The sequence below is a fragment of the Macaca thibetana genome, chromosome 16 (genome assembly GCF_024542745.1).
Source record: "Macaca thibetana thibetana isolate TM-01 chromosome 16, ASM2454274v1, whole genome shotgun sequence".
Classification (NCBI taxonomy): Eukaryota; Metazoa; Chordata; class Mammalia; order Primates; family Cercopithecidae; genus Macaca; species Macaca thibetana.
In genome coordinates, this window is record NC_065593.1 from 2,160,495 (window position 1) to 2,175,127 (window position 14,633).

Consider the following 14,633-nt stretch of genomic DNA (forward strand, 5'->3'; position numbering starts at 1 on the left):
GAGGAAACATTTCTTTTTTCTTTTTTTTTTTTTTTTTTTTTGAGGCAGAGTCTTGCTCTGTTGCCCAGGCTGGAGTGCAGTGGCACAATCTCGGCTCACTGGAACCTCTGCCTCCTGGTGGGCTTAAGCGATTCTCCAGCCTCAGCCTCCCAAGTAGCTGGGATTACAGATGTCTGCCACCACACCCGGCTAATTTTTGTATTTTTAGTAGAGATGGGGTTTCGCCATGTTGGCCAGGCTGGCCTCGAACTCCTGACCTCAGGTGATCCCAAAGTGCTGGGATTACAGGCGTGAGTGGGATGTTTTCTTTTTACTGATAATGATTTCAAACAGCAATGTTTCTGAACAGCCTGATTTTAGATAACAAAATTTCTCAATGAACCATTTCTTTATCACAGATTTCACATTTCAAGAAAATCCTAGCACTCACCGGTCGGTAGTGAAAATGTACCCCACAAGATCCTTACAGCTTAACAGCAGGACACTGAAGGCTACAGCAAAGAGCACTGAAGGTAAAAACGGCAGAAGAAACAACATGGTGAGCAAGAAGATCCACAGGAAATGGGGGAGCCTGGGCTTTGCATGGAGAGACTGCACCAAGAGCCTCGGGTAAAAGGGTCTCAGCACCTGTGATTAGTAGGGAAACGGTGGAGGACTTCCGTGCCTGCTCCATGTCTCCAGCACCCAGAGCGTTTCCTACTCGGACACTGGCAGCCACGCTGAAGCCTGCAGGGACCTAAAATGAAAAGGAAACCTGCAACAACGAATCTGCAGAGTGAGAACACGTGCACAGAAGCAGCCTCAAGTCTCACACCTGGTGGGAAAACTTGGTCCTAAAAGTTTTGAAAAGACTGATTTGCAACATCCCCTTTGCCTAGCTGGGAGCTCCCACGCTACTGTGGAAACCGAACCCCAGGTTAGGATGCTTAGCACAAACTGGGCTTTGCTGCAGAGCTTCCAACCTCTACAACACGAGGGTGCTGCACAACCACGTTCCTCCTCTGGGTGTGGGAGATGGACTGACTCACCGGGAGCCCAGGTTTGTATTTTGTTGTTGTTGTTGTTGTTGTTTGTTTGTTTTTTAATAGGACAGAGGCCAGGCACGGTGGCTCAGGCCTGTAATCCCAGCATTTTGGGTGGCCGAGGCGGACGGATCACTTGTGGTCAGGAGTTTGAGACCAGCCTGGCCAACATGGTGAAACCCTGTCTCTACTAAAAAATACAAAACTTAGCTGGGCATGGTGGCGCATGCCTGTAATCCCAGCTACTCAGCAGGCTGAGGCAGGAGAATCGCTTGAACCCGGGAGGCAGAGGTTGCAGTGAGCCGCGATAGTGCCACTACACTCCAGCCTGGGTGACAGAGTGAAACTCCATCTCTAAATAAATAAAATCAAATAGGGACAGGGTCTCATTGTGTCCCTCAGGCTGGAGTGCAGCGGCACAGTCATAGCTCACTATAGCCTCGACCTACTGGGCTCCAATGATCCTGCAACCTCAACCTCTCAACTAGCTGGGATGACAGGCATGCACCACCACAAAAGGCACAGTGTTTATTCTGAAAGACTATCAAGGGATCCAGTTTACAAGACAGGAGTGGCACTAAAGGAACTGCAGGGAAGAAACCGTGCATTGTGGTTAGGGATCACAATTCTGAAGCCAGATGGCTATGGCTTGGGTTCAAATCCCAGCGTAACCACTTTTATCAGCTGCATCACCCTGAGCAAGTTACTTACCCTCTCTAAACCTCCAGAGTTTTGTTTTATCTGTAAAAGGAGTTGAATCAGCCTGGCGCGGTGGCTCAAGCCTGTAATCCCAGTACTTTGGGAGGCCGAGGTGGGTGGATCACGAGATCAGGAGATTGAGACCATCCTGGCTAACACGGTGAAACCCCATCTCTACTAAAAAATACAAAAAAAGTAGCCGGGCGTGGTGGCGGGCGCCTGTAGTCCCAGCTACTCGGGAGGCTGAGGCAGGAGAATGGCATGAACCCAGGAGGTGGAGCTTTCAGTGAGCCGAGATCGCGCCACTGCACTCCAGCCTGGGTGACAGAGCGAGACTCCGTCTCAAAAAAATAAATAAATAAATAAATGAATAAGGAGTTTAATCATAGAACCTATCTCATTGGGCTATTGTGGGAACTTAATGAGTCCATACATGCCTAACTGCTTAGAAGAAGCATGTAGGAATTGCTCAATAAAGATTTACCATTACTATTATTATATAAAGTTACCGCTTGAAAAATTAATATTAATAAGGAAAAAGGAGTCATCACTTGTTGAAACATGAACATTGCCTTAGGATCAGGATGACTAAGGACCAGCTTAAAGAAAATCTGATACACAGATTGAGGAATAAAAAAGTAATAGAAGACTGAGTCTCTGCCTATAAATTCATAAGCAGGGACAAACATAGAGATCACCTGACAAATTATTTATTCATTACAAAGGGAAAGGCAGGAACTTGACAGGAGAAACCTGGCAGGCACCACCTTAACCAAGCAATCAAAGTTAATACTGGCAGGGTGCAATGGCTGTGCCTGTAATCTCAGCACTTTGGAAGGCCAAGGTGGAAGGATTGCTTGAGCCCAGGAGTTTGAGACCAGCCTATGCAACATAACAAGACCAAATTGTTTTAAAAAATTAGCTGGGAGTGGTGGTGCATGCCTGTAGTCCCAGCTACTCAGGAGGCTGAAGTGGGAGGATTGCTTGAGCCCAGGAGGTCGGACTGTAACAAGCCAAGATCAGGCCACTGTCACCAGCCTGGGTGACAGAGCAAGATGCTGTCTCAAAAAAAAAAAAAAAAAAAAAAAAAAAAAACCACTGCCACCAAGTAAAAAGGTAGTATCACCAACACTGAGACAGATCAACATTATGTGTCTCCTGATACGGTGCACTAAGGAGGACACAGCATCACTTCTCTAGCTTTCCTGCCCAAAACGGACAATCTAAATTTATTTATAAGGAAACATCAGCTGCACCACACTGAGTGAACTTCTACAGATAATGGCCTATGTTCTTCAAAAATGCCAAGGTCAAGAAAGACAATGGAACAATGAAGATCTGTTCCAGATTAAAGGACACTAAAGATGCTAGGGAAAAATTAGTGATAAGGGACATTACCAGAACAACTGGTATTGTTTTGAATTGACTGTATTGATCTTTTATTTGAACATGGACTATGTAGATAGACCAGACAGAATAAATGTGGCAAAACTGGTGAACCTGAGGAAAGGGCATACACCTTTCTTTTGATTGAGAAGAAATGTAAGTGTAAATTCTTACAAGCCTATTGGAAAGCATATGAAAACATATTCAAAAGACATAAAATCGTGCCTTTGTTTCTCTTTTACAAATCTTAAAGAAATAATCAGACAAGTGTATGAAGATATTTGTCCTAGGATGTTCCTTGAAGAGTTGTTAATATTGAAACATTGGAAATAAACTGTTCAACCATAGGAAATTGATTTTAAAAGTATATCACATATAGTGGAATCCTATGTACCATTAAGCATTTTGACTTAGAATTAGTTAATGAATTTACTCAAACATAAAATGTAAATAAAATACTAAAAGTGAAGTAAAAAATCTGTGTTAAAAAACTGCCAAGGATAGAAGAACAAAAACAAAAAACAGGTCTGCAAGAGAATAATTCTTAAAGAAAACGGGAAATGTGTACTCTATGTACTTTTAAAACATAACCAATATCAGAGGGAAAAAAATCTAAGTGTTAATACTGCAAAAAATGCCAAGCACATCTGCTGGCTTGAGTTTCTCCCCACATTACAAACTCCCTTTCTGTTTTTTAATTTTACATTTCTAAAACGGTACTTGCTTCCTTCAGAATCTCCAGCTGATGTTTTCAGGAAAATAAAGTCAAAGAAAAGCCTCCTAACGACTCGTGTTCTCTATGATCAAAATTTCCTCCCTTTAAGGCTGAATAATACTCCACAGTATGCGAAGAACCCATTTTGTTTACCCGCAGACGCACAGGTTGCTTCCACCTTTTGTCTACTGTCAATAATGCTCCTGTGAACACAGTTAACAAACACCCCTTTAAGTCGGGTGCGGTGGCTCACGCCTGTAATCCCAACACTTTGGGAGGCCGAGGCAGGTGGATGGCCTGAGGTCACAAGTTCAAGACCAGCATGACCAACACGGTGAAACCCTGTCTGTACTAAAAATACAAAAGTAGCTGGGCGTGGTGGCAGGCACCTGTAATCTCAGCTACTTGAGAGGCTGAGGCAGAAGAAATGCTTGAACCCAGGAGGTGGAGGTTGCAGTGAGCCGAAATCACGCCATTGCACTCCAGCCAGGGCAACAAGAGTGGGACTCCGTCTCAAAAAAAAAAAAAAAAAAAAAAAAAATCTCTTTAAGACCCTGCTTTCAGTTGTTTTGGGGATCTACCTAGGAGTAGCCACATTGTGTTTTCAGAGGCTTCGGAACCAGGCAGGAGCGGGAATAGTGACATAGGCAGCTTGATGTTTATGGCCATACACCCAGCCTCATCTCTCTGCTATGCCACCCACCTGGTCCCTCAAGGTATTTGTGCTGTGACAACTGAAAAAGATTCTAAAAGTATGGAAACAAAATCAAATCTTTCAAGGGAAGATGCAGCTGGGAGCTGCGTTAGGGGATGGAGAACCAGCAGATCACGTGCAGTTTCTCTCCAGCCCCACTTCAGTTCCCAGGGAAGATCCAGCTGTAGCAGAGGTACCCTCCCAGGCTCAAGGATGGGATTTGACTTTTGTCCAGCATTTCACAAATGATTCATGTACGAATGCCTATGCTCATCCATGGACTCTTTCAGATACCCAGCGAGGAAAACGCCTGGCACCTCCCCACGACCGGCTCCCCTGCTTACCATGTACACAACGATGGCCAGTTCATACACGATGGACTGAGCGCCCAGCTCCACCATGCCGAGGATGCCTGGTGAAAAGAGACAGCTGTCGCCTTGCACCCAGACAGGGCCCCCGGGTTCCCACCAGTCCCCGTCATCCGTCCTCATACAGACCGCTGAGGAAGCTCCCGACCTCATAGGCCCACCACTCCATGCATAGCATGAGCATGCTGGGGATGGCCAGGCGGAGGAAGGAGGCCCAGTCCTGCAGGCACTCGAGGGACCAACCTGTGGTGGGGACACACACATTTCCAGGAGATCTGGCCATCGGGCTGGAATTCAACCCGAGACAAAACCCACGTCCCAGTTGGAAGACAAAAGGGCAGTCGTTACCTCCCCATGTAGCTTGATGCAGTTTTTTCCCAAGGATGTAGACAAAGAGGAGTAGAGCCAGGGTGTACTGGGAAATCAAATTTGCCACTGCAGAGCCTCTGGAAAGAACAGTCCCAGTGAGAGGGAGGTGCCTTCCTGCACCTCTCCCTGCCCCACTGGGTGAGGAGGGGAGACTCATCCCTTCCCGTGCCGTCCTCAGCAGACCAAGGTCTTCTTCCCAGAGCAGCCTCACCCTCCATCCCTGACAGTGCTTTCCACGGTGTGCAAGAAAGACACCACGTGTGAACACGAGAACCAGCTGAAGAGCCCACTCTTCTCCCTCCTGGAAAAGCCGCATGCAAGTCATCCCTTGTCCCTGTCCCAAGAGTACATTGGACTCACATCACCCCAAGATGCAGCTGATGGAGAAACAGATAGTTGGCGAGGGCATTGACAAGGTTGGCTGCAACTCCAGTTACGATCTGGGGCAGGAGGATTCCCTGGAACAAGGACACCGCATATGCCATCCTTGAGATCCACAGAATAGGACTGCCTTTCTGCTCCCCAAGCACACAGGCTCCAGCTGGCCTGCTCAGTGGGTGTCACGGGCAGAGCAGGGGGGGCTTAACTGGGGAGGCCACGTCCTGGTTGCTCCTGCCTTTCCACTCTCCCATCCCTTTCTCTTCCTTCTCTCTTTGAGGTATGAAGTGCAGCGTTCTGGCCACAGAGAGACACAGACAAGATACGTTCAACAGCACAGAAGGAAGAAGATAAATGGCTTATTTCCAACATGGCAAGGACTGGCAGGGGCTAAATGGGTCAACAAGCCATCTTTGACACCGGACGATAGGAGAAAATGAGAATACTTTCTTGACCAACATAGAAATTCAAAAAAATTGACCTAAGGTCTTGAAGAAACTAGAGTTCCTTTCTAGAATATGGAAGGGATTGCAACATATCTAACTCTCAAAAGTACAGGACCGGAGAAACATCCAGACTATTTGGTGTGTCAAAGTAAGACAGGGCGTGAAAGTAAAATTACATCAGACCGAGGAAGTAAAACTCTGTTCTGCTCCGCATCCGGCTAGAATAGCAGACGCAAATAAAGTCAGTGCAAACGTAAGAGGAAACCTTTCTCCCAAGGTCACGCTGTCCCCATAAAGTGTCATTCCTCCCCTAGTAGAATGACGAGTGCTTTCCGATTCATTGAGAAACTTTGTTCTCTAAAATCACACTGTTCGGAAACACTGCTATTTGAAATTATATCAGTAGGCCGGGCGCGGTGGCTCAAGCCTGTAATCCCAGCACTTTGGGAGGCCGAGGCGGGTGGATCACGAGGTCAGGAGATCGAGACCATCCTGGCTAACATGGTGAAACCCCGTCTCTACTAAAAATACAAAAAACTAGCCGGGCGTGGTGGCAGGCGCCTGTAGTCCCAGCTACTCGGAGGCTGAGGCAGGAGAATGGCGTGAACCCGGGAGGCGGAGCTTGCAGTGAGCCGAGATCGCGCCACTGCACTCCAGCCTGGGTGACACAGCGCGAGACTCCGTCTCAAAAAAAAAAAAAAAAAAAGAAATTGTATCAGTAAAAAGAGAACACCCCACTCTTGCCTGCAGGCTCAAAATCACTTTAACACAAAAAAGTAGTCTCAATTTGAACCCAGGCACAGAGCTTCGTGGGAGCTCCTGGATGTGGCATTCTACATCTGTCCACCCTCAACATCCTGCTTAGCCTTGAGTTTCCAAAGGAGGAGCACCGGGTCCACATCACAGCCCAGACCTGGTGTTGGGCCCCTCACTCACAGATCTGCTCGGTGCCTATCAAACCGTGGTTTCGATATGTTTAATAATGTCACCTGAGCCCCATCCTTCTTCAAACCTTTATAATAACTTTTCTTCCTTTAGTGAGGCATCCCCCGGCCCCTCTAGTCTCTCTCATTGCCACAGGTTGATAAATCCAACTGCAAACCCACTGGCCTGCAGGCCTGTCTCTGGTGGTCTCAGGCTGGTGGGGCCAAGACAATGGTCTTGGCCGATGACTTGTGTAGCCCACAGATTTATGGGGAGGCCCTGGTTAGTTTTTAGCAAGGGAATTAGTGATCAGATTTACTTTTCAGGCAGACGGCAGTGGATGGAGACAGGTTAAGGTCCTCTGAAATGACACAGAGGACAAATGACAAGAAATGAATTCAGGGCTGGGTGCGGTGGGTCACGCCTGTAATCCCAGCACTTTGGGAGGCCAAGGTGGGTGGATCACCTGAAGTCAGGAGTTTGAGACCAGCCTGGCCAACATGGTGAAACCCTGTCTCTACTAAAAATACAAAAACTAGTTGGGCACGGTGGCACACGCCTGTAGTCCCAGCTACTTGGGAGGCTGAGGCAGGAGAATCACTTGAACCTGGAAGGTGGAGGTTGCAGTAAGCCGAGATCACGTCACTGCACTCCAGCCTGGGCAACAGAGTGAGACTCTGTCTCAAAAAAAAGAAAAGAAAAGAAAAAGAAAGAAATGAATTCAGGTGGTGGCATTGAGAATTGGGAGGAGCAGGCAGAAGCTAAAGGACCAGGTGACTGACCAGATGTGGGAGGGAAGGAAAGATGGAGTCGAGGATGTGACAGGGACCAAAAGGACAGGTTACTGGGAGTGAAAATGGGGAGGCCACGCAATTCCACCCATTGCAATGGAACGGAAGAAGGCAGAGGAGCAGGCTCGTGGGAGGACGAGAGGAGGCGGCCAAGCCTGCAATACGCATGCGTCTCCACGCCCAGTGGAGTGACCTTCTCCTCCAAGGCCCTCTTGACTCTCCTACTTCAAAGTCTGTCTTCCCCCTAGTACCATCTGGCTCTCTTCCCACCCTCCGCCCTCTCCGAGAGCATTCACTTTCTCCAAACTCCCAGCTGCTTCTCTTCGGTGCTACGCTCAGCGAATGGTCACCCTGTCTTCCTAGGGAAGGGCCCAGGGCAGAAACTCCTTCCACCCTGGGGGCCCGACAGCCCCTGCCATTTTTATAGAACCCACCCATCATCCTATCTCCCACTGCTCCCACAACGCAAACTCTTCATCACAGACCTTCACCATCATTTGTTTGGACCATGTCCGTAACTCTCACCTCTTCCTCTCCCAATTAGTTAATTTCCCAAAACGAAATGCCCCAGCAGAAAACACAAAGCCTGACCTTGGGCCAGCCCGCCTCTCGATGCCATCATCTCACTGCGTCCCCTCCCACCGCAGTGGCCTAACGAGACCTGGCGGGCCCCAGCCCCTAGAAACAGGTATCCCCTCTGTCTGGGATGCCCTGCCTTCCTTCCTGACCTTGGAAACCCCACGTGTCCTCTGTCACCAAATTCAAAGCTCCCAACCCCTCTCAGCTCGTGGCTCCTACTTCCAGGCCTTTCCCTGTGCCCCAGAGAACAGGAGAGAAGACTTTCACACTCACTGTCCTCAGTAGGTCACATCAGACCCTGAGGTTAGGGCCACCGCAGTTGTTGGGGGACTGAGTCCAGGAGAAGGCCTTGCAGCATGCTAAGGTATCCGTGCTGCCTTAGCAAGGGTCTAGATCAAAAGGAGACAGCCCGGAGCCGGATGAGATGTGTGGGTTTCCTTCTCTCTAGTCTACGCCTATTTCGGAGATGTCATTCTAAATACTAATAGGGATTCTAAATATTCTTGTTTTGTTGATAGAGTAATATCCTGGCCGGAGGCAGTGGCTCACACCTGTAATCCCAGCACTTTGGGAGACTGAGGCAGGAGGATTTCTTGAGGCCAGGAATTTGAAACCAGCCTGGGCAACATAGCAAGACCCCATATCTACTTTAAAAATATTTTTTTTGTCCAGGCGCAGTGGCTCAAGCCTGTAATCCCAGCACTTTGGGAGGCCGAGACGGGTGGATCACGAGGTCAGGAGATCGAGACCAGCCTGGCGAACATGGTGAAACCCCGTCTCTACCAAAAAAATACAAAAAACTAGCCAGGCGAGGTGGCGGGCGCCTGTAGTCCCAGCTACTCGGGAGGCTGAGGCAGGAGAATGGCGTAAAACCCGGGAGGCGGAGCTTGCAGTGAGCTGAGATCCGGCCACTGCACTCCAGCCTGGGCAACAGAGCAAGACTCCCTCTCAAAAAAAAATATATATATATATATATTTTTTAAATAGGGTAATATCTTAACTTCAAGATAGGTGGGAAACTTCCTTTCTTCCTCCTCCCGTCCTGGCCCCCCCTGTTGCACATCCCTGGAGAGCCCACCAGTGCGGCCGGGATCCATTGCCGGGTACCCGTTTACCTGGACTTGTCTGGAAGAATGTGGCGAGTCCCACATATGCTGATTTCATAAATCTACCCCTTCCAAGCCAGGGCCTTTGGCTGTGACTGTTTAATCACATAGGAGGAGTTCTGGCTGACGTTAGATGTCATGAGAGTTTGAGCTCTTATATCCTCGCTGAGAAAAGTGGGGACATTCAGACAGCACAGAGCAGACAGGCGGGTTCCCTCTCTGCCAGACGAGCCGCCCCCAGCCTGTGCTCTGTCTCGGGAGCAAACAGGCATGCACCCTTCTTTCCAGGACACTGGTTAAAATGCAGAGCCAAGGAACACTGCGGCTCTGAGCCCACCCTGCCAATGACAATATTTCCAAGTGGAAATTGGATACGTTTTCCAGAGCCAAATATAATATGTTCTTTCCTGGATATCACTTAACAAACCTCTGACATCCGAGTCGTGTGTGCACAACAATGAAAAAATACCTTTCAGTGGCTCCCAGCGGTGAGCTCCCTCCACCCTGGTGTCCCTGGTCCTGGAGTATCTTCAGGACCCCCACTCCCAGAAAGGTACAAACTCCCATTAGCCTCCCAAAGGAAGAGAACAGTCAGTATTACCTGGTTGAGCAAATATTTAACTTGTAGCGTATAAAGAAAGGTTGCCTACAAGAGAACAAGAGAGATGAATGTTAATGTTTCAGCCTTGCCACACAGCAGTGAGGGTCACACGGCAGGGAGCTGGGAGCCACAGCCAAGGCTCGGCTGCCCTCTGCTCCCGCACGGAGCCACAGAGGCTGCCGTCTCAGGACAGGGCTGGGGCCAGGGGTTATGGCCCGGGGACTTCCCACATCTCCTTTGTGGGTGAATATGCCCCAAGCATATTCCCTCTGTCTGGCAAAAGGAGGTGCAGTTTCCCTGGGTGAATGGCCAGGACTCTTCTGGGGACACTGGCATGGAGAGGAGGCCCTGGGCACACTCCAGATGGGCACCTCCATATAGACTGGTCCTATGTGGTGGCATCACGAAAGACTGTCACATTTACAAGGTTTCAGGATAAATAAGTGAGCACACTGTCAATTCTGAGGGCAAATGGTGTCCCTAGATCCGTATATTGAAGCCCTAGTCCCCAGTGTGACTAACTGGAGGTCCTCAAAGGGAGATAAAATTAAAATGAGGTCATTAGGGTGGGGCCCTAATCCAATAGGACTGGTGTCCTCATAAGAAGACAGGAGACACCAGGGTATGAATGCATAGGGGACAACCTGCAGAGGGTGGCCGTCTGCAGGCCAAGGAGAGAGGCCGCAGAGGGCACCAAGCCTGCTACGCCTTGACCTTGGACTTCCAGCTTCCTGAACTGTAAGAAAATAAAATTCTGTTGTTTAGGCCCCCTAGTGTGTGGTATTATATTATGGAAGCCCCCGCAGACTAATTCAGCTACAGTCTCCAGCTGAATAACAAACACTTAGCTCTCAGGCCAGGCGTGGTGGCTCACACATGCAACCCAACACTGTGGGAGGCCAAGGCAGACGGATCGCTTGAATCCAGGAGTTCGAGACCAGCCTGGGAAACATGGTAAAATGCTGTCTCTACAAAAAATACAAAAATTAGCTGGGTATGGTGGTGTGCACCTGCAGTACCAGCTAATCGGGAGGCTGAGGTGGGAGGATCACTTGAGCCCGGGAGGCAGAGGTTGCAATGAGTGAAGATTGTGCCACTGCACTTCGGTCTGGGCAACAGAGTGACACCCTAGCTTAAAAAAAAGAAAAAAAAGCAAGACCTTGTCTCTACAAAAACTAAAAAATTAGCCAAGTGTGGTGACTTGTGCTTGTAGTTCCAGCTACTTAGGAGGCTGAGACAGGATGATGGCTTGAGCCCAGGAGGTCAAGGGTGCAGTGAGCTATGACAATGTCACAATGTCCCTGCACTTCAGCCTGGGTGACAGCAATGAGACCCTGTCTCCAAAACACCAAACAAACAAACAAAAAAACCACTTAGCTCTCATTGTTCATTGACCACACACTACTGTGTCAAACATTAACCCATGCTTACCGGTTCTGTGTGGTCAAACTCAGCAGACCAAAAAAAGTCTAAAGGTTCTAAGTGACACCCTCAGGGGTTCTCAGATGGGTGAGACTTTGCCCTTGTTTACAATAAAAGTTTGCACTCTTCTCTATGGATGATTCTGGAGGTCTTTCCAGCGCTACTCCGGACCTCCTGGAGTAGCCTCAATCTTGGTGTTCCTTGAGACAAGCATCTGTTGTGTCCTTAACAGGCATAAATAAAAACAGGCTTCCTTGATGGGCACCAACAGCACAGATAAGAATCATCTAAGACTGAGCCAATGCACTGAGCTCACAGATATGGCGGCTACCTTTCACCCACGGACCCCAAGAAGGGAACCTCTTAGCCCTTAAGCACTTACAGGAAGAGCTGGAATGAAGATCGTGACATAGGTCTGGGTAAGCCTAAATAACGAAAAGAAAAACAACAACAAAAACTGTGATGGAGGCCTCTGTTTCCAGGGAAAGGTGGGCAGAAGAAAATAACTAAAACTGCCTTTTGCATCCTTGGCTCTTTCGAAATTAATAGGCTTAAGTTGCTGGAGCAGGCCGGGCGTGGTGGCTCACGCCTGTAATCCCAGCACTTTGGGAGGCCGAGGTAGGCAGATCATGAGGTCAGGAGTTCGAGACCACCTGGCTAACACAGTAAAACCCCGTCTCTACTGAAAATACAAAAAACAGCCGAGCATGGTGGCGGCTGTCTGTAATCCCAGCTACTTGGGAGGCTGAGGCAGGAGAATCGTTTGAACCCGGGAGGAGGAGGTTGCAGTGAGCTGAGATCACGCCATTGCACTCCAGCCTGGACGACAGGGCGAGACTCCATCTCAAAAAAAACAAAAGAAAGAAAGAAAAAATTGCTAGAGCAAATGTGAAAATTTACATATAGAGCTTGTCATCTTATAACCCAGATAACCTTTCTTGGTTATTTGATGTCTTTATGTCTAGGACAGGGTTTTTCAACCTCAGCACTATGGCCAGGTAATTCTCCGCCTGTTGTGGGGTGCTGTCCCGAGCACTGCAGGATCTTTCACAGCCTCCTTGGCTTCTACCAGGAGCACCCGCCTACGGCCAGCTGTGATAACCGGAAATGTCTTCAGATGTTGCCAAATGTCTCCTAGTTCAGAGCCGCTGGTCTAGATTAGAGTTTTAAAAGCTCTTACCCAATTAAATCACTGGTTCTCAAACTTGGCAGCATATTAGAATTACCTAGGGTGCTTTGAAAGATACTAATACCCAGGCCTCAGCCCAGACCAATTAAAACAGAATCCTGGCCGGGCATGGTGGCTCATGCACTTTGAGAGGCCGAGGTGACAGATCCCATGAGGTCAGGAGTTTGAGGCCAGCCTCGCCAACATGATGAAACCCCGTCTCTACTAAAAGTTCAAAACTTAGCCAGGCGTGGTGGCGGGCGCCTGTAATCCCAGCTACTCGGGAGCCTGAGGCAGGAGAATTGCTTGAACCCGGGAGGCAGAGGTTGCAGCGAGCCAAGATCGCACCACTGCACTCCAGCCTGGGGGACAGAGCGAGACTTGGTCTCAAAAAAAGAAAAACAAAACAGAATATTGAGTGGTAGGGAGCAGGGGCACAGGTGGATTTGAAAGCACCCAGGTGATTTTAATATCAACCAAGGTCAAGAATAACTAAGCTTTGAGCAAACGTCAGAAACTACCATCCCACATGCAGAGTGCTTGCAAATCTGTTTTCATTGAAAACTCTTAACCATGCAAGTCACCCAGGAGGGGAGGGGGAGTACATCTTAGGTGCCAGGTGAGGAAAGTATTAAGACCTAGGAGAAGTCAGCCAAGGAGAGATTAGCACCACCTTGGTGTGCGGCCTTGTCCCTGGCCTTGGCTGCACCCAGAGGGGATAATCTTTCTGTGGGACGGACACACAGTCCCGCCGTGATAGGTTCCATCTTACCTGGACACAACCGGGTCCTGCCTGAAGAGCAGCAGGATGTGCTGGGTGTTGAGAAACAGCGCCCAGCAGGGGAAGCAGCAGAGGAGCAGAATGAGCATACTCCGCTGTAGGATCACGCCCACGTGCCTCAGGTTCTGGCTCCCGTATGTCTGGGGTGCACACAGCCAAAATGAACCCATTAGCACAGACCCAGCACCCCAGCTGTCCCCTAAAAGCCTTCAATTGTGCCTCATAAAGAAGCAGGTTGGCTGGGTGAGGTGGCTCACACTTGTAATCCCAGCTACTCAGGAGGCTGAGGCAGGAGAATCGCTTGAACCCAGGAGGCAGAGGTTGCAGTGAGCTGAGATCACACCACCGCACTCCAGCCTGGCGGGCAGAGCAAGACTCCGTCTCAAAAAAAAAAAAAAAAAAAAAAAAAAAAAGAAGTCCATGGCCCTCGAGACTTTGCCCCACTGTTTAGGTAGGATGAGGATGGTGTGAAGGATGCTTCTCAAACTCAGCTTCCATTAGCATCACCGGGGGATCATTTTCAAAACAGTCTCACTAATGACATTCTGGACTTAATTCACCCAGGGCAGGATTCAGAGATCCATACCTTTTTTTAAAAAAATTCTATTTAAAACAATTTTTCTTTTTACAGAAGTAAACAATCTGAAATTCATACTTCATTTATTTTTAGAGACTGGAAAAAAATTTTTTTTAGGGAGGCAAAGGTTAGGGAGCCGAGATCCCGTCACTGCACTCCAAGCTGGGCAACAGAGCCAGAGTCCGTCTCAAAAAAAAAAAAAAAAAAAAAGCCAGGCTGGGCATTGTGGCTCATGCCTATAATCCCAACATGTTGGGAGGCTGAGGTAGGAGGATTGCTTGAGCCCAGGAGTTTGAGATCAGAAACCCCATCTCTACAAAAAATACAAAAAATTAGCTGTGTGTAGTGGTGCATGCCTGTAATACCAGGTACTTGAGAGGCTGAGGCAAGAGGATCGCTGGAGCTCAGGAGTTCGAGGCTGCAGTGAGCAATGGGTGTGCCACTGCAGCCTAGCCTGAGCGACAGAGCAAGCCCCGTCTCAAAACAAAACAAGCCAAATTTTGCACATCTTTTCAAGTTGTGCGCGTCTCCTCCAGCTCCAGGTTCAGTGACATCTCTGGTAGTCTGAAATTAACCAGAGGAACTACTTACACCCCTGGAATTGGCA

General features: G+C 48.7%; 1 protein-coding gene across 3 annotated transcripts in view; it reads right to left on the reverse strand.

Annotated features, from left to right (window-relative positions):
- The window catches only part of SLC47A1 (solute carrier family 47 member 1), a 47,297-nt gene that overhangs the window by 17,711 nt on the left and 14,953 nt on the right, over positions 1-14,633 (reverse strand). For 2 of the 3 annotated variants that reach the window (XM_050763899.1, XM_050763901.1), the window contains exons 4-12: positions 13,441-13,589; positions 11,883-11,925; positions 10,079-10,123; positions 5,614-5,711; positions 5,233-5,330; positions 5,014-5,127; positions 4,861-4,928; positions 628-736; positions 431-506 (exon numbers count right to left, since the gene is read on the reverse strand). In XM_050763899.1, the coding sequence (XP_050619856.1) occupies positions 431-506; positions 628-736; positions 4,861-4,928; positions 5,014-5,127; positions 5,233-5,330; positions 5,614-5,711; positions 10,079-10,123; positions 11,883-11,925; positions 13,441-13,589 (800 nt within the window). The remainder of the gene's footprint in view (positions 1-430; positions 507-627; positions 737-4,860; positions 4,929-5,013; positions 5,128-5,232; positions 5,331-5,613; positions 5,712-10,078; positions 10,124-11,882; positions 11,926-13,440; positions 13,590-14,633) is intronic. The other variant, XM_050763900.1, reaches the window with a different exon arrangement.